The 19,446-nt window shown below is 33.3% G+C and overlaps 1 protein-coding gene across 1 annotated transcript in view; it reads right to left on the bottom strand.

Moving 5' to 3' along the window:
- Positions 1 to 16,526, bottom strand: part of LOC123675437 — a 66,099-nt gene extending 49,573 nt beyond the window's left edge. Inside the window, exons 1-4 of the mRNA XM_045610797.1 lie at positions 16,479 to 16,526; positions 15,458 to 15,479; positions 8,339 to 8,422; positions 6,395 to 6,439 (exon numbers count right to left, since the gene is read on the bottom strand). Of these exons, the coding sequence (XP_045466753.1) occupies positions 6,395 to 6,439; positions 8,339 to 8,422; positions 15,458 to 15,479; positions 16,479 to 16,526 (199 nt within the window). The remainder of the gene's footprint in view (positions 1 to 6,394; positions 6,440 to 8,338; positions 8,423 to 15,457; positions 15,480 to 16,478) is intronic.
- Between the last annotated feature and the right edge of the window lie 2,920 nt (positions 16,527 to 19,446).

The raw sequence follows: 19,446 nt of genomic DNA on the forward strand, positions 1-19,446 counted from the left end.
ATAGGTAGGATGTTCAGAAATGTTAAAAAAACACTAAAACGTCAAATAATGATGATTTTTTTGTGAATGGGCCATGGATTTTCTATGTTTCAATAAGAGGATTATTACTTTCGATTTTTAAAAGTAGTAGGTCATTGATGACACAAACATCCTTGTTGTTATTATGGCTACTATGCATTTGGGAGCATTGTTTTATCAAGTAGGCATTGGAGGGAAAAAACCAATCTGATCTAGCTTTCATCGCTTTAAATTATTGTTATCATTATTGATTCTTTTTTTCTATGGGAAATCCATTGCCCATTAACAAAAAATCATCATTATTTGATGTTTTAGTGTTTTTTTTAAAATTTTCTGAACATCTCACCTACATGGTGTCATATATCATTTTGAAGGGAAAAAAATAACGAATTCAACGAAGTAATGATACACATAGTGTTCCATTTAAAAAAACATAAGTTTGTGTTGAATCTTCTAAACCATACCCCGAAAAAAAATAATGAGTACGCCACTGGATTCTACGCAAAATTCTGATTAAGGAGTAGCTTTTACCTCAGCATTATTTCTAATAACTTCGGAGATAAAGAAGGGGTCCGAAAAGTATCAATTTCCAAAATCACCCTGTATCTCTTGAACGGAAACAGTTATGCAAAATCTGATTAGACCAACTTGAGTTTCACGAAAAAGTAGGACAGGGACGTGAAAACCGCAAGGCTCTATCTTAAATAACAAGCGAGAAACCTGGCTGTCTCACCCAAAATGGGATGCACTGTACACTACGACGGAAAAGATGTGAATTTTGTAATTTACAACTAATATTGTTATTAACTCCATTTCAACAAATGAGACAATACAACATATCACAGGAGGATGTCAAATGTTTGCAGGAAATGAATATAAAGAGAGACATGATGCAGTAGGAAAGATACTACACCAAGAATTGGCAACCATATTAAAACTAATTCATTCTGAAAAAATGCCATATTACAAGTACCGACCGGAGACCATCCTAGAAAACGAACGCTATAAACTGTACTGGGATCGTACAGTTTTGACTGATAAAACAGTCCCTCACAATAGACCAGATATACTACTAGTCGATAAACATCAAAAGACAGCATTACTTGTTGACGTAGCAATACCAAATAACAACAACCTGCGTCAAAAGGAGGTCGAAAATATTTCAAAATATAGGGACCTCGAATTTCAGATAAAGCGTCAGTGGGGAATGATATCAACGAAAACTATTCCAATTATCATCTCAACAACTGGAATAGTGCCCAAAAATCTCAAGAGGAATATCAAGCAACTGGGACTTAGTGAGTATATATGTAATATAATGCAAAAAGCTGTTCTTTTAGGAACTGCAAGGACGGTGAGAAAATTCCTAGGAAGCGAAGGACAGGTCACAGGATCACGTGTAAGAGGGCCAGAAGTTCGACGAGAACCAGGAGGACCACAAGGACCGGACACGACCGAGCTCTACCCTTCTGTAGGGATGGGCAATAAATATCGATATATCGAAATATCAATATTTTCTCAGAAAATTTTCGATGGATATCGTCGATATTTACCATTTCGATACTATCGATTGTCGATATTTTCAACCGATATATTATCGATATATTTATATAAATTTCAGAGTATCAAAATAGATATTTTTTAATGTGGTTTAATTTTCGTGTGGTCAAAATCATAATGCAAAATATTAAAAAATATCGAATTTGACACTTTCAAATAAATATCGACTACTTTCGATATGCAGAATTTCAGAACTGAAGTACTTACTTCATTTTGAAAATATTCTATAAAAATGGAAGCCAACTACTAAATGTGTTTTCAACTGAATCTGGTCACGATGTTTCATAATGCGACATATTGAAAATATCGAATTTGAAACTCTGAAATATCTAAATATCGAAATGTAGAATCGCAAAACTGAAATTCTGCATATCGAAAATATTCCATGAAATGGGAGCAAACTACTAAAAATCTGGATTTTCGACTAATGGAAGTAGATCAAAATATGTTTCATGTGGTCGAAATCATAATGCGAAATATTGAAAACTACTAAATATGTCATCTTCAACTGAATCTCGTCATCTGAATCTCATTATTCTTCTCTATGATAGAAAAACTTTATTGAATTCAACAAAATTTTCCCACACTAAAATATACAGCGATATATATCGATAAATGTCGACATATCGATATTTTTGCTCTAACATATTTCGATAGTGTCAGAAAATATCGATACAATATATATCGATAGTTTTCTGTCCCTTGCCCATCCCTACCCTTCTGATATTTTAAATATCTGGGATTGAGTGAATGTTCCTCTTAGCGAGGAGTGAGAAGCCGACGGCGAGGAGAAATCCTACGCGTATAGGCAAAAGTCGGGGAAATGGTTTATTCTGTAAGCTACAGGGTATAAACACATAATCACAGAGGCGTGAGCCTGTACGTGATGTAATGTGTAATGCAACTCATTTCTCAATAAATAGAAACTGAAATAATATACAGCTATAAGAAGGAAAACCAATGTAAAAATGAATTACAAAGAAATCTTGAAATAATTATGGATTCAATATTTTTGAAAATCCATTGTTAAAAGTCACTTCAAACCACTTTCAGTTATCAAAGTTCTTAAGAACTTCACTTTTACGTTGAAAATTTGTGCAGTAAAACTGTCTGCGCGAAAATTTGAAGTATACGACTCAGTTTAGATTTTAGTGGTGTTTCCGAATATTAAAACAGATTTTCAAAATTCCGATGTACAGGGTGTTGTTACGAGGATTCAAACGATTCATAATTTTTTGTCAACTCGGACCTGGATTTTCAAGGCGGTTATTGCATGATACGTTTGGGCTCTCAATGAGGGACATATTTGCCAAATATGAAGAAAATATACCGGGTGGTTCGTTTGATATGGCCTCAGAAAGAAACGGGCAAAATTCATAAAACACCCTGTATTTCGGCTACGAAGACAGTAAGACCCGATAAATGGGGTATCTCCAGAACCGCCTTGATGCCACCTATGCACCTGTGAAGTATTTCCGTTGCCCAATGAAACACCCTGTATCTCCCGCAAAAATTATATGTTCATAACTCGAGGATACAGAACAGAAAAAAAAATTAGCGAATGAAGTTGGATGTGTTACATAAGGATGTTCGATAAATAGATCCCAACAATAGAGTCTCCCTGCCAATCTTCAGATCAACTCAAATATGCTCTATTACTCTATTCCATCCGGCGGATTGAAATCAACGAATACACGCTTTGACGACAATTAATCCAATATATAAAAACCCACACCCCCTCCAACGGGCCCAGTGCGATCACATGTTAAAATTCGGAAACCAGGGATGAAATACTTTCATCCGTAATATTTTGGTTCAGCCAAGTTGCAGTAAAAAAACAATATCAAGACCTTCAGCAGCCGTTACATCATGCAATTCATCAAGTTTTGGGTAAAAAGTAGTGTTGGACATAATCGGATGTTCTCAATAATCGGTTATTCTATATCCGAGCATTTCAAAAATCGGATGTTTATTCGAATAAAAATCGTCGTATGCGATATGACCTTCAATGCGTTAAAAATGTTTAAATATCGTCGGCAATAGCCAAAGATTTCCGAATACGTTGTGCTAACTAATAAACTAAACATTTTATCACTTGGTAGACATTTGGATCATTCGGTCACCGGGGACAATTCATTATTCAGCTGAATATGCGTCTTCGGGAAATCACTCATCTGATGCCTGAGATTTATGTCATTCATGGAATCTTTATATTTTTTATTCCATTCACACCAATAATTAGGGAATACTTGAGTTTCTATTCCAAATTCATTTGAAACTTGAGTTGAAGTTTCATAAATTGTAAATGATATGCATTTGGGATGTCAGAGTGATCTCAACAAAATGAAGAATAAAACAATTTCTGAATTGAAGTCAGGAAAGTACGAAGCCATTACCAATAGCACATGGGAGACCGATTTCTTCGCACAGTTGATGCATATGACGATCGGGCTGACTCATCTGAAACCGTTAATAAACGACCTCCAGGGGACCTTGAAGCATTTTCCCGATGAAATTCTTTCTAATTTTTCAAAAAATTGTTGGAAAATTCTAGTTCTGATACATACTTTTCCAATAGAACTTTCTCACTCAATTTCTCTCTTCAAAACCACGAATTCTGCATTCGAAATAACGTTCGAATTTGTTTCACTTGATTTGACCTTATCTGTCAATTCCGAACACTTTCGATGAAAGTTATTTTTATAGTCTAAGCACTTATTATGCACTATCATGTCACAACCAACAGTTTTATATTTTATATCATTCGAACCCGGAAACTTGGAACAAAATCTACACTTCTTGTCTCTTGAATCTGATAACGAACCGCCCTCCATGACTGTTAGACATGAAATCCAATCACATTAACTCATGAACCGTTGAGTTTTTATTTTTACCCAAGGTATGGCACATTGCCGAAATTGTCGTCAAAAAAGCTAACTAATGATGCAATAATAAATTGGGGGTGCCATTTGAAATGAGGAAGTAGTAGTCTGTTTCCGGTACAACCGGAAGTTGTAGAGATCTGAAAATATTTCAGGGAAAAAAATTAATTGTCTCAACCCCAATATGCAAATTTTCAGCTTAAAATTATGATCAGTTTTCAATAAACGTCCAATAGGCCATCCCGGTGAATCACTCTGTATATCCTAGATGAAAAAAAAAAATAGCACCGACTTTGCTTCAGGAGCTCTCGATCTCTCGTTCATACACGCGCTTTTTGCCATCATTCAATAAAAGATTGAATTCGCAAGTTGAAATCAATAATTTCATGTACAGGGTGGGCAAATTTCGATGTTTTAGCACTACAACTTTTGAACCAGAGGAGATAGACAAAATCTGATACCCACTTCTCGATCTCTTTTTCTGAGAAACTAACAAGGGTAGTATTCATTTTTGGCCACCTTCTTTTGTTTTCGAGTTATAAGCGAAAATTGGAAAAATGGCGATATCGAAAAACATTTATATCTCCGCTAATACTGATGATAGAGCTCTGAAATTAAAACATTATACAGGCACTTTTTTACGTAGAATCCAGTGGCGTGCTCGTATTTTCAAAAGGGTTTTCAGTAACGAAGCTAGGACCCAAAGTTATGTTTTTTCAAATAGGAACACTAGATTTTTGTGTCATTTTCTGAAAACTTGATTTTTCCTGATTTCAAAAATATATAACATCATATGATTCGGATCAATATAAATATAAATATTTTATAAATTTTTTATCTAAAAATTGATTTGGAAATAACGGAGAAACCACAAGATCGAATTTTTCAATCGAAAGAGTTGTATTGAGATGCATGTATCAGGAGATTATTTACATAGGTCTCCAGAATCAATACGCACAAGTACCAATCCATTTTAAACAGCATATGAAACAATGCATATATGATTGAACTCAACATTTTAATTACGAAGGGACAAACAAGAAATAATATTTAACCTAATAATGATAACAATTGCACAATGCATAGTCGACACCTCTTCTCGATATTTCAATAGATGAATATTTGAAACTGTGTTCAAGCTACCTAGGAAACTTTTCCAAGTTCGTTTATCTTTTCGAAACTATTTGTATAAAATAAATATAGATTCCAATTTTGTGGAAATAAGTGAAAAGCATAGAAATAATCAGATTGACGGAAGGGCACTGCTCTTGTTATAGAAAGGCTCATCAACAGTTGAAACCATAGAAATATTGAGACTCTTAAGTAAAAAAAGGTTTTTGACCATTTTCTGTTATTTATTTTGATACGAATCATACGATGTTATATATATTTGAAATCAGGAAAAATTAAGCTTACAGAAAATGGCACAAAAATCTAGTGTTCCCATTTGAAAAAACATAACTTTGGGTCATAGCTTCGTAATTAAAAACCCTTTTGAAAATACGAGCACGCCACTGGATTCTACGTAAAAAAATGCCTGTATAATGTTTTAATTTCAGAGCTCTATCCTCAGTATTAGCGGAGATATAAATGTTTTTCGATATCGCCATTTTTCCAATTTTCGCTTATAACTCGAAAACAAAAGAAGGTGGCCAAAAATGAATACTACCCTTGTTAGTTTCTCAGAAAAAGAGATCGAGAAGTGGGTATCAGATTTTGTCTATTTCCTCTGGTTCAAAAGTTGTAGTGCTAAAACATCGAAATTTGCCCACCCTGTACATTTCATTGAAAAAAATTTGAAAATTGAGCTAAAAATAAGAAACTAAGAGATTTCAAATTTTACCAAATATCAACTTGTTGCATTTTTTTTTTCACCTGTGCCCAGTAATAAAAGGATAGGGATAAGAAGAAACAGAACTAAAACGAAAACTTACTTGTTGGTACCTCTGTCCTCGGCGGCTGGGGTCTTTCGTAGGGAGCTGTAAAAGAATTATTCAGAATTTAGCTTATCAATACAATTTGTACCTCATTACTCATAAAGAGTGTTGATTCCTCGGCAATTCCTGAATGAGAGGTTTTGAAATTTTCACTGATTTTTATCCAAGGTTGGATAAATAATTATTTCACGTTTTAGGGATGAATTTTTGAATTAGCTAATCTAAATGCGCATTGCAGGATCAAAACAAATATTTACAAAAACGATTAAAGGTACCTATTCACTTTACTGTGAAAATTTCAAGAGTACCTTCTCCCTCAACAGTCTCTCACAGGAATGGGATGATCATTTTTTTTTTATATATTTATGATCCAGTGATTTCATGAATCTATAGTACGTTTTAAAGAAGTTCAATGGAATAGACAGAAAATTTCAAACTCTGGAAATTTCATAAGGATTACTAATTTTTTTTCGAAAAGTTCCGAAGACCTTTGGAATGAAATGGATATTTATTATTTGTAATCATTATGGACGAGAGATTCTAACAACTGGATATATTGATAACCTAAACTATATTTCATTTAGGGATTCATTAGGCCAAGTAACTTGATATTTTAACCAACTCTCTCTCTCAATCTAACCCTCGTAAGGGTGTAGTGACATCATGTCGCGACTCTTTGAACGAGCTGCTTCCAGGACTCCCTATCTTGGGCATTTAACTAACTACCTACTTGACTTGAAAATCATGCTCGTGAAAAATTACATACTTGAGCTTGCCTTGACTTTGCATATATTTCTGCAATCTCGTGCGCACTTAGATTAAATAAAGGGATTCTTCGAGCGCCGGGAGACTGACTTGACAGTGTGACATTCTTGGTAGTTTTCTCACATTTCTATGAAATCTATTGGTAGATTTTAGTAGTTTCAGAAATATCTTTCCAAACTTGGCCAAAATGCCAAGGATTTTTTATCAACGCTAGCATCTTCTGAGAGATCATTTTCCTGTTGAAAGTCAATTTTCCAGAGCTGCTCTCACAGTTACAAAAACCCGCAATAGGTTAAGGGACAAATCTAATAAGATGCCTCATGTTTAAAACTGCAGTTATCAAAGAAGGAACTGAACTGACTTATTGGCATCGAAAAATTTGTGTACTGTGTTTCACAATTTGATGTGTTTCATTCGAATTGCAATTTATTTGTGAAGACATCAGTTTTGAATTGACTATAAAGGGTGTTCTTAAGTTGGAGGTACAAACGAAAATGAAGATTCCTCGGATCATTTCAACAAATTGAATACTACAACATGGGTTCGTGAACGATTCATTTTTGAAATACAGATGTTAAAGTTCAAGTAAATTTTCTCATAGCACCTTCCCTTCACAAGATATTCAATTCAAATTTGATATAGACATTCCAATTCAAAGTTTTCATCATATGTGAAAATTGTGGGTACTTGTCAAACAATTCTTCAGTAATCCTCAGGAAAATCCAAATAATCATAATATTCAGTAAACTTAGATGAATAAAATTTATCATAAGTTTTGGTACTTATTTACTAAATCTGTAAAGAAGATTAATAAAGATTCGATAAACTGTTATAGGAATCACAAAAGAGTAGGACTCCTAGAAACACCCTGTATCTCGAAGACAATGCGTTTTTGGGCCTAGGTATAGACATTTTATTCTTGGAATTATATTCAGGGAATCTCTCATTTTCCTTCGTACCTTCAATTTAGGAACACCCTGTATAAGGCAAGAACAATCGAATCGGTAATGGAAAAATGCTAATATTTCGAATACTTTTTGGTTCAAACTCACATTACAGATATGAGTTGACGTTGTCGTCAAAAATTTTTTTTCGATTACCACCGCCTCCCCCCCCCCCCAAAAAAAGAAATCTACGCCCTTGGTGTTCACTAATAGGTATAAAGATTTTTCTTACTTCTCCTATTCCGCCTCCTTATGTGGTCCGCCGGATAAGTCCAGCGATCCGGCTCAGTCCGGATCCTCGTAGATCTTCTGAGTTCTGTAAAACATAATTGAACAAATTTTTACTTACCAAGAATGTATGCGGTGTCCCAAATTCGTTATCTAGTGGGGGTATATCAGAATCCCTTTGAGCTACAAGAAAATGAATGACGCATCTTCGGGCTCGATTTTTGACAGAATTAATTTGGTGAAAACCGCAGCCTTTTAAGTTAAAATTGGAAAATGGCTTGAAATAAAAAGTTCACATAACTTCTCATTACTGGTGCTATTAGTATCGAAGTTATAGTACAATACAAATTGGAAAATGTTTGAAAAAAATCTAAGATTTTTAATTCTGGAAACCTTATTTGCCCACCGAATTTCTTGAATATCTTGAATATATCATGTTATATATTTTATTTATTATAGTTGGAAATTTTTACGGCTTACATTTAAAAAAAAAACAAAAGTTTGTATCATAACTTCAAAACTAATTGCAATGAAAAAACATAATTACACCAATGGATTTTACTGAAAAAAGTGCCTGTAAAATATTTTTGTTTCCTGTTTATAGCACCAGTATTAAAAATTATCAGAACTTTTCATTTGACGCCGTTTTCTAATTTTCTCCAACAGCTTGAAAACAGTTGAACTCTCACAAATTGATCTCGAAAATGTGCCTTTCATTTTATTTCTTGCTTAAAGGGATTCTGGCATCCCCTCACTAGACAAAAAATTTGGGACGCCCGATACAGGATGTTTGGTAAAGATACCTTTGTCAAAATTGAAGAAGCGATTCCTTGAATGACATTACATCTGCTGCAGTTTCTGAAATTTATCTGCATTAATTTGCCGAATTTTTATGTCTATATGAAACTCAAGATATTCCTTTCAAAAATTGTTTCACTAGAAATCTGTCAGCTTTGGTAAAAATACCTAACTGTTTTTTTCAAATTAAGTTTTCTTCTTTTACTACAATAAAAAAAATTCAGATGAAATTGTGACGTGAAATTGTAACCGTCACAATTTCATCTGATTTTTTTTTGTATTGAAATAAAAGAAGAAAACTTAATTTGAAAAAAACAGTTAGGTATTTTTACCAAAGCTGACAGATTTCTAGTGAAACAATTTTTGAAAGGAATATCCTCAGTTTCATACAGACATAAAAATTCGGCAAATTAATGCAGATAAATTTCAGAAACTGCAGCATATGATGGACTCAAAAGTCCCATACGTTTCATAAAACTTTCTTGGATTCGCCACCCACATATTCCTATAAAATGCGGATAGTTCTTACTTTTGGTTAAACCCAGAAGAGAAGGGAACAGACCTTAGTTTTAACTGAAGAATCACCTCCCGAATTTAAAAAAATCTTTACCAAACACGCTGTATACGAATTATGTATGCCCGGATGCATTTTACCGTTTCCTATGGGGCTGGCGCAACCAGATGCTCTAATCCCTTAGAAAACGGAGACGCGCGAAACAACTCCGTTTCCTATGTGGCTATAATGCAACTCGTACATTTATTAACCATGATTTCTGCGTACATGCAAAAAAAAATGTGAATATACACCTATTATATTTATATTTAAAATGACAATTACAATATTTTCTTGAGATCAGGCATATTTAAGTTGGGTTTTTATTAAATTACTCAATTTAGCTCTCTCATTTGATAGGTTCTGCATTTATAATTCTCTAGATCATTCGGTAGTTTATTTCTCCCAACGATACATTGATAACACAATTTAATTTTTTTTTTATTCTTCTATGAATAATTGGTTTATACAAAAAAAAAAAAAAAAATAGTATTCGATATTGAGAATTCACGTTTACTTCAATAACATTTGATCTCAACTGTGGGTATAAATGTAAATATGAAAAGTTATTTCTCTATTTCAGTATCGTAATGAGTTCATTACAGTTCTAAAAACAGTGCAGTAATGAGCTCATTACAGCACTGTTTTCAGTACGTAGGTACGATTCAAATTCATATTTCGTAATCTGTTAATGTTCGTAACAGTCACACCAACTGTCAAGATACAATACAAATGTCACTAGGATGTATAATTCGAATTTTTCATTGGATTTCGACAATATTTCACAAAACTTGACTGAAATAGAGAAAATATCGTCTAATACTCGTTGCAGAAGGCAATTCTCATGCTCGCTCCTTCGTCGCTCGTTTTCGAATTTCACATTCTTGTTGGAATAGGAGCCCATTCTGCAACTTGTTTTAGAATATACTATTGAATATCTAATTTTTGAGAATAACAATCCTAATTATTATACTCTACCTACAAACATTTTATTGGATAATTTAAAATCTCAAATTGATCCGTTCTTTTCCATAAACATTTTTTTTTTTTTTAGACTACAGATTTTGGCTGTTTTAATTGAAAAAAGTCAGTTCAAGTAAATAAAAATTATCTGGCACCTCTTCTTATATTGTGCAATTATAAAACCCAATACCTTTCGACTGAAGTAAAGTTGCAAGCACACTTTTGATTTAATGTTTCTGATAAATAGGTCGTCTTTTCAGTAACAATGCCATGACCTTTGTCGGTGTGTTTATTTCGAATGTACAAGATGTCCCAAATTCGATTCTTACTGAAAGCATCTCGAGAACTATGAAAAACTTAAGGGCTTACATACACTTGTAATTTTCAAAAAATCTTTTTTTTTTTTGTATTTTCTGAATATACATATATTCGAGCATACACACTCAAAATTTTATAACAATCAGACGAATATTTTCGAAGTTATAGACACATTTATGGAGGCTCGTTAGGGAGGCGCGTCTCACAGTTGAAACTTTAAACGCGTTTTTCTCAAAACTATGTTTTCAAAATCGGTGATCAAGATTTCTCGAAAACGGCTGAACCGATCAGTCTCAAATTTTAACACAACCTCTTTAACTAGATTTTTTAGTAATTAATCGAAGATTTTTTTTCTCCGATGAATATTTTCCATTTTATAAACAATTTTGAGGCAAATTTTCGTTCAAAATCGAGTCTTTTATTTTGAGAAGTCGCCATTTTGTCAAAAATTATTTTTTCGCTAATTCCTTCGATTAAATACTAGATAATGTATTATATTAACGAAATTTATTTGGTTTTTTCATTTCAGATAATCCGGTCCAGAGATATCGTGATAACCGCAAAATTGGTTTTTTTTGCGGAGCTCTAGGAGATCGGCGATAGCAACATTCGCGAAGATTATTTTGACAAATAAAAAATATGTTAATATATTATAAGGTTATTATAATATGTACACCAATTTTCAAATTAATAAATTGAATAGTCTGCGCGAAAAAAATTCTTGAAAATCCGTCTTTTCGAAGCCTTCTAACTGTATGTAAGCCCAATTAAGGCCTGTTTTTTCACAAACGAATGAATTTATTTATATGATAAGTAGATAAAAGAAATCAATAATTACCGTTTCACAGATATTGAGGAGATTTGATGTTTTTAAATAGGGGACCCATATTTTTAACGCAGAATCGGTTTTCACTTAATTTTTTCAGCAAAAATTCAAGTGAATAACTCAATATCTCTAAAACGGGTGAAGAACTTATGCTTTTGCTTTCATATGAGGTGTCTCATCATACACCTCATATTCAAATATTTTTCATTTATTTCGATGTTAAATTCATTATGTGTACAGGGTGGGCAAATTTCGATGTTTTAGCACTACAACTTTTAAACCAGATGAGATACGACAGAATCTGATACCCACTTCTCGGTCTCTTTTTCTGAGAAACTAACAAGGGTAGTATTCATTTTTGGTCACCTTCTTTTGTTTTCGAGTTATAAGCGAAAATTGGGAAAATGGCGATATCGAAAAACAATTATATCTCAGCTAATACTGATGATAGAGCTCTGAAATTAAAACATTATTCAGGCACTTTTTTACGTAGAATCCAGTGGCGTGCTCGTATTTTCAAACGGGTTCTTAATTACGAAGCTATGACCCAAAGTTATGTTTTTTCAAATGGGAACACTAGATTTTTGTGCCATTTTCTGAAAGCTTAATTTTTCCTGATTTCAAAAATATACAACATCGTATGATTCGTATTAAAATAAATAACAGAAAATGGTCAAAAACCTTTTTTTACTCAAGAGTCTCAATATTTCTATGGTTTCAACTGTTGTTGAGCCTTTCTATAACAAGAGCACTGTTCTTCCGTCAATCTGATTATTTCTATGCTTTTCACTTATTTCTACAAAATTCGAATCTATATTTATTTTATACAAATAGTTTCGAAAAGATAAACGAACTTGGAAAAAGTTTCCTAGGTAGCTTGAACACAGTTTCAAATATTCATCTATTGAAATAATGAGAAGAGGTGTCGACTGTACATTGTGCAATTGTTGTCATTATTAGGTTAAATATTATTTCTTGTTTGTCCCTTCGTAATTAAAATGTTGAGTTCAATCATATATGCATTGTTTCATATGCTGTTTAAAATGGATTGGAACTTGTGCGTATTGATTCTGGAGACCTATGTAAATAATCTCCTGATACATGCATCTCAATACAACTCTTTCGATTGAAAAAGTCGATCTTGTGGTTTCTCCGTTATTTCCAAATCAATTTTTAGATGAAAAATTTATAAAACATATCTAGATTCGAATTTTGTAGAAATAAGTGAAAAGCATAGAAATAATCAGATTGACGGAAGGACACTGCTCTTGTTATAGAATGCTCAATTTTTCTGTGTTCATCAACAGTTGAAACCATAGAAATATTGAGACTCTTAGGTGAAAAGAGGTTTTTAGCCATTTTCTATTATTTATATTGATCCGAATCATACGATGTTATATATTTTTGAAATCATAAAAAATTAAGCTTTCAGAAAAGGGCACAAAAATCTAGTGTTCCCTTTCGAAAAAACACAACTTTGGATCATAGCTTCGTAATTAAAAACTTTTTTGAAAATACGAGCACGCCAATGGGTTCTACGTAAAAAAGTGCCTGTATAATGTTTAAATTTCAGACTCTATCATCAGTATTAGCGGAGATATAAATGTTTTTCGATATCGCCATTTTTCCAATTTTCGCTTATAACTCGAAAACAAAAGAAGGTGGCCAAAAATGAATACTACCCTTGTTAGTTTCTCAGAAAAAGAGACCGAGAAGTGGGTAACATTATACAGGCACTTTTTTACGTAGAATCCAGTGGCGTGTTCGTCTTTTCAAAAGGGTGTTTAATTACGAAGCTATGACCCAAAGTTTTGTTTTTTCAAATGGTAACACTATATTTCTGTGCCATTTTTTGAAAGCTTAATTTTTCCTGATTTCAAAAATATATAACATCGTAGGGTTTGCATCAAAATAAATAACAGAAAATGGTCAAAAACCTTTTTTTTATCTAACCATCCCAATATTTCTATGGTTTCAACTGTTGATGATCACAAAAAAATTGAGCTTTCTATAACAAGAGCAGTGTCCTTCCATCAATCTAATCATTTTTATGCTTTTCACTTATTTCTACAGAATTCGAATCTAGATATGTTTTATAAATTTTTATCTAAAAATTGACTTGGAAATAACGAAAAGATCCACAAGATCGAATGTTTCAATCGAAAGAGTTGTAATGAGATGGATGTATCAGAAGATTATTTTCATAGGTCTCCAGAATGAATACGCACAAGTACCAATCCATTTTAAATAGCATAAGAAACAAGGCATATATGATTGAACTCAACAATTTAATTACGAAGGGAACAAACAAGAAATAATATTTAACCTAATAATGACAACAATTGCACAATGCACAGTCGACACATCTTCTCGATATTTCGCACCGAATTCGATAGATGAATATTGGAAACTGTGTTCAAACAACCTAGGAAAATTTCTCCGAGTTCATTTATATTTTCGAAACTATTTTTTTGAAATATATCTAGATTCGAATTCTGTAGAAATGAGTGAAAAGCATAGAAGTAATCAGATTGACAAAAGGACACTGCTCTTGTTATAGAAAGCTCAATTTTTTTGTGATCATCAACAGTTGAAACCATAGAAATATTGGGATGGTTAGATAAAAAAAAGGTTTTTGACCATTTTCTGTTATTTATTTTGATGCAAACCCTACGATGTTATATATTTTCGAAATCAGGAAAAATTAAGCTTTCAAAAAAGGCACAGAAATCTAGTGTTCCCATTTAAAAAAACATAACTTTGGGTCATAGCTTCGTAATTAAAAACCCTTTTGAAAAGACGAGCACGCCACTGGATTGTACGTGAAAAAGTGTCTGTATAATGTTTTAGTATCGGAGCCACATCATCAGTATTAGCGGAGATATAAATGTTTTCGATATCGCCATTTTTCCAATTTTCGCTTATAACTCGAAAACAAAAGAAGTTGGCCAAAAATGAAAGCTACCCTTGTTAGTTTCTCAGAAAAAGAGAACGAGAATGGGGTATCAGATTTTGTCTATCTCCTCTGGTTTAAAAGTTGTAATGCCAAAACATCGAAATTTGCCCACCCTGTACAAGTATAATTCCAATCAAGACACATAAGTATAGGCTGTTCCATTTAAAAATCCAACTCCGGTCGATATCTCCAAAACGATAATTGATTCCTAATCAAATGGGACACCATAAATATGACTTGACTACAATTATACAATGGACACAACATGAATGAGCGTATGCGTTCGGAGTGGGCAACTAGTGTATAAGTTGCGCTAACCACATAGGGAACGGAGTTGCCTCGCGCAACTGGTTGCGCTAGCCCCTTAAGAAACGGAAAAATGCTGCCCGGATATTCTATGTTTTTCTCAACAATCAATAACTAATTCAAAAATGATGAATGATGAAGTTTGCCAATTTTCATGCTTTTAAAAAAAAATCAGCAATAAAAGGTATTCGAATAATTCCTTTTCTTATAAAAACTCAATGAGACCTAAATCATATTTTCCAAACGATCATAAAATTTTACTACATTAATCGGTTTAAATGTCTGCTTGAGCCGATAGAGAAAGAAGCTCTTCGTATCGTACGGATATTAAAAACATCAAGAAATTTGTTACAAACAAAAATCATAAAATAAAAAAAAAATAAATGGATGTCGTCAATCTTACCCACGCCAGTACTCGTGATGCCCTGAAAATAAATCAATATTTTAGTAAAACAAATAGGCAGCAGGAATAATATTTGTTAAATAATATAATAGAAAAATATGATCCAACAGATTTGAAAATGTGAAGAAACGACCGACATAAAGGGGATTTTTGTGGTCTACAAGGGCGCAATTAGTGAATGAATTACGAGTGCTCAAAAGCTCCTAACTCACGTCATTGCTTTTTTTCTATATGACTCTGATGAAGCAGTTCACTCAGTTAACAGTGTTAACACGAAGCTTGAAATGATTATTCTATATGTATCTATACAGGTCTCATTTAAAAGTGTCCTGCACCCTCAATAACACAACAACGAATCAGAATTTGTGAAAACACTCAGACAGGTCGATTTTTGATGACGGGGGAGATGATCTGGGATACAAAGCTTATTTCTACTAGCAACCCCCTGGAGAGAGTTGCAACCCCAATTTGAATAAAGAAAGTGGGTAGTTTTATAGCACGAATGTATGCATGGATTCAAATTTGTATGAACCTGCAGTTTATGTTCTATAAACTGAATATTCACAAAGTTAAGGGGTGTTTTTTTATGGAATTATGGTACCGAAAAAACTGAATGAAACAGAGATGTTCTAATTGATCTTATAATTTCTATTGATAAAAAAAATATTTTTAACAAACACCATTAGTAAAAATTCACCGCAAATTCTCCAAGTGCTCATCATTATATTGCTGACACCCTGAATGTTGATATTTTGCCTAAAGGTATATTGTAATCATAGACCTAATATTCATGGACCGAGTGTCACCTGATTTTTTCAGAAGATCGTAGAGGGGAAAGCATTAGAAGCCGGAATTTGAAAACACGTGAATCAATGTATTACTGAAACCTATTCGAAGATAAATAGGAGACATTTTACAACTTTGAATTTTCTGAAAAATCCACAGTTCCCCATTAATTCAATACCACTATCATTGGAAATTCGAATTCAAAAATGGAGTAATATGCAACTGTGAAACTCACCATAAGGCGGCCACTTCTAAGAAGCATGCTACTCATTATTTTCTCCATAGTCACAAAACACTAAAACTCTCGAAAAGAATTAACTAGTCTAAACTCTGTTATCTGTTGGAACTAACTGAATCTAGATTAGGCGCGAACAACCAAGGTCTAGACTTGGGTTGAAGAGGGGATAACGCGGCATTCAGTGTCTGTATCGCTATTGGCCGACAAACATGAAGGGCGGTTATTACCTCGGACCGCTCCAGCGTTGCCGTTCGTACGATAATTATCGTTTTGTAGGATAATTCGCTGCTCAGTACTATGTACGATACCATTGCGAAATCGTTTTCTTCAGAACCCGTCATATGTATATCAATTCTGACTTTGAAAGTAAATGGAGGAATAGATTTGATTGCGAAATATTCATCTTTTACATAAGCCATAGAATTGTGCCGAACATCATAGTCGAAATAATTAAAAGCATCAGTTACACTTACACAACGAACTAAAACTACGTAAAAATGCATTTCAATAATACCACTATGGACCACACTGGTCTATGCGAATTATTAAAAACAAGTGATAGATGCAGCCAATTATTTTATAGTATATCCAAAGTCACTTGGAGGAAGCCTGAATATTTCAATTATACAAGGGTTGTCCAAGTTTTCAGAAATTCCTTTGGAATTTATGAAAATACTGCTATCAATACTCTCAAATAAACCCCGGTATTTAGCAAATCGTCTTGGAAACAAGAATGTCCCGATTCGATTGATCTTATTGGCTGACTATTTCCCCTCGTATTCCCCTTTCCACTTTGAGAGCGTTTTTGGTTACAGTCATTGGCTGCATTTATCACTTCTTAATTACTTTCTAATAATTCGCATAGACCAGTGTGGTCCATAGAAGTATTATTGAAATGCATTTTTACGTAGTTTTAGTTCGTTGTGTGACAGATGCTTTTAATGATTTCGACTATGATGTTTGGCACAATTCTATGGCTTATGTAGAAAAAGATCAATTTTTATCGAGGAAAAACTTGAACTGAGGAAATACTACAATTTCTGAGTGGAGTAATCTATGACTCGTTCTATGACTTCCGGAAAACATAGAAACTAAAATCGAAATTTGGATAACTGAATTTGAAATTTTATGAAATGTCATTATTTATTCGTAATTGAAAATTTTATTGGTTTATAGATTTTCACCATCTTAACGAATAATTTATTGAAATTCATGAAATTTCGACTTTTTATTTTCTCTTCATGTTTTCTAGAAGTCATAGACTACTCTATTCAATGAGAAATTGCAGTTTTCCTTGGTTCGAGTTTTGCCTCGATAACTCTTTAAGTATAGGATTTGCTTGGGATCCCTCTCTTTTTATACCTACGTAAAATTGACTGAATGAGAAAAAATATAGGTTTTTTTCAAAAAACTTTTCATAAGATATCTATAGATAGGAATCTCTTTAACTTATGAACCGTTGAGCTTATACTCAAGTATTGCCATATTGCTGAAATTATCATCAACCAAGCTATCTGATAATGCAATAATGTACTGGGTGTGCCGTTTGAAATAAGAAAGTAATACTCTGTTTCCGGTATAAAAGGAAATTGTATAAATTTTCAGCATAAAATTATTATTAGTTTTCCATGAACGACTAATAGGCATCGCGGTGAATCACCCTGTACATCATTATCATTTAGCGTTCTGCTTCCACTGAGGGACATAAATTTCGCCTTACAATAACGAAGAAATAAAATTCAATTCAGCAACGTAGCTGTTAATTTGAAGTAGAAAATTGGATGTCATTCAAGGATCTCAAGGTCATGCACCTACTCTACCCTAGTTTGTCTTATCTTCAGACAGAACATTTCCGAATTAATCTCAAACATTTTCTTGCTCTTATAATTCTATGCAACGATCAGTTAATCATCGCTGATAACGTTCCTTGACAGTATATTACAGGTCGAGAATAAAGAATAATCAAATTATAACACCGTAGAATGACAAAGTATCATTTTTGATGTAACAGCAAAAGCTACTCACGTCACAAATTTTCTGAAGGAATCTACATCTGAGTCCGATACATATGCAAATATATTATTTTCAACTCAAGGGTTTGAAAAGTGTGCGCCTACGGTTTATGACTGTTTTGCAATTATCTCTGGCCAAGCGTTTTTATAGACTAGTTCAAGTGACTTTGGATATACTATAACCAAAAACGCTCTCAAAGTGGAAAGGGGAATACGAGGGGAAATAGTCAGCCAATAAGATCAATCGAATCGGGACATTCTTGTTTCCAAGACGATTCGCTAAATACCGGTGTTTATTTGAGAGTATTGATAGCAATATTTACATAAATTCCAAAGGAATTTCTGAAAACTTTGACAACCCTTGTATAATTGAAATATTCAGGCTTCCTCCAAGTGACTTTGGATATACTATACCTGAAACACTAGCTAATTTTCTTTAACTTGAAAATGCTAACTCATACACAGGTCATTCATTTCGAAGATCTTCTGTTACACTTTTAGTTGAATCTGAGGGAGACTTGATGACACTAAAGAAACATGACGGTTGGAAATCATCAACGGTCGCTGAAGGGTATGTTGATGAATCGGTGGCACACAGAACAGAACTGTAATAGTGCGAAGGAGATAGCATTATCTCTCTCTGCGCCTTAGATTTGCCATCTTATTTGGCGACGACTGTATCTTGATTCGTTCTCGAATTCGAGATATATTTCGCTATATCTTGGTTTCTGTTCAAAAATTTTTCGCTTATCTCGAACAGAAACCAAGATATAGCAAAATATTTAAAACAGTCAATTTTCAGAAACGTCCAGTAACGCGAAAGCGATCAAAATATCTAGCAACTGTTTTTCGAAATCTTATTTTTCCGAAAAAAAAAGATCAGGAGGTCCTTGAAGTTTTTTTTATTCTCATATTTTTCGAGATGCTTTCAGTGAGCATCGAATTTGGGACAC

Source organism: Harmonia axyridis, chromosome 3 (assembly GCF_914767665.1).
Source record: "Harmonia axyridis chromosome 3, icHarAxyr1.1, whole genome shotgun sequence".
NCBI classification, from domain to species: domain Eukaryota; kingdom Metazoa; phylum Arthropoda; class Insecta; order Coleoptera; family Coccinellidae; genus Harmonia; species Harmonia axyridis.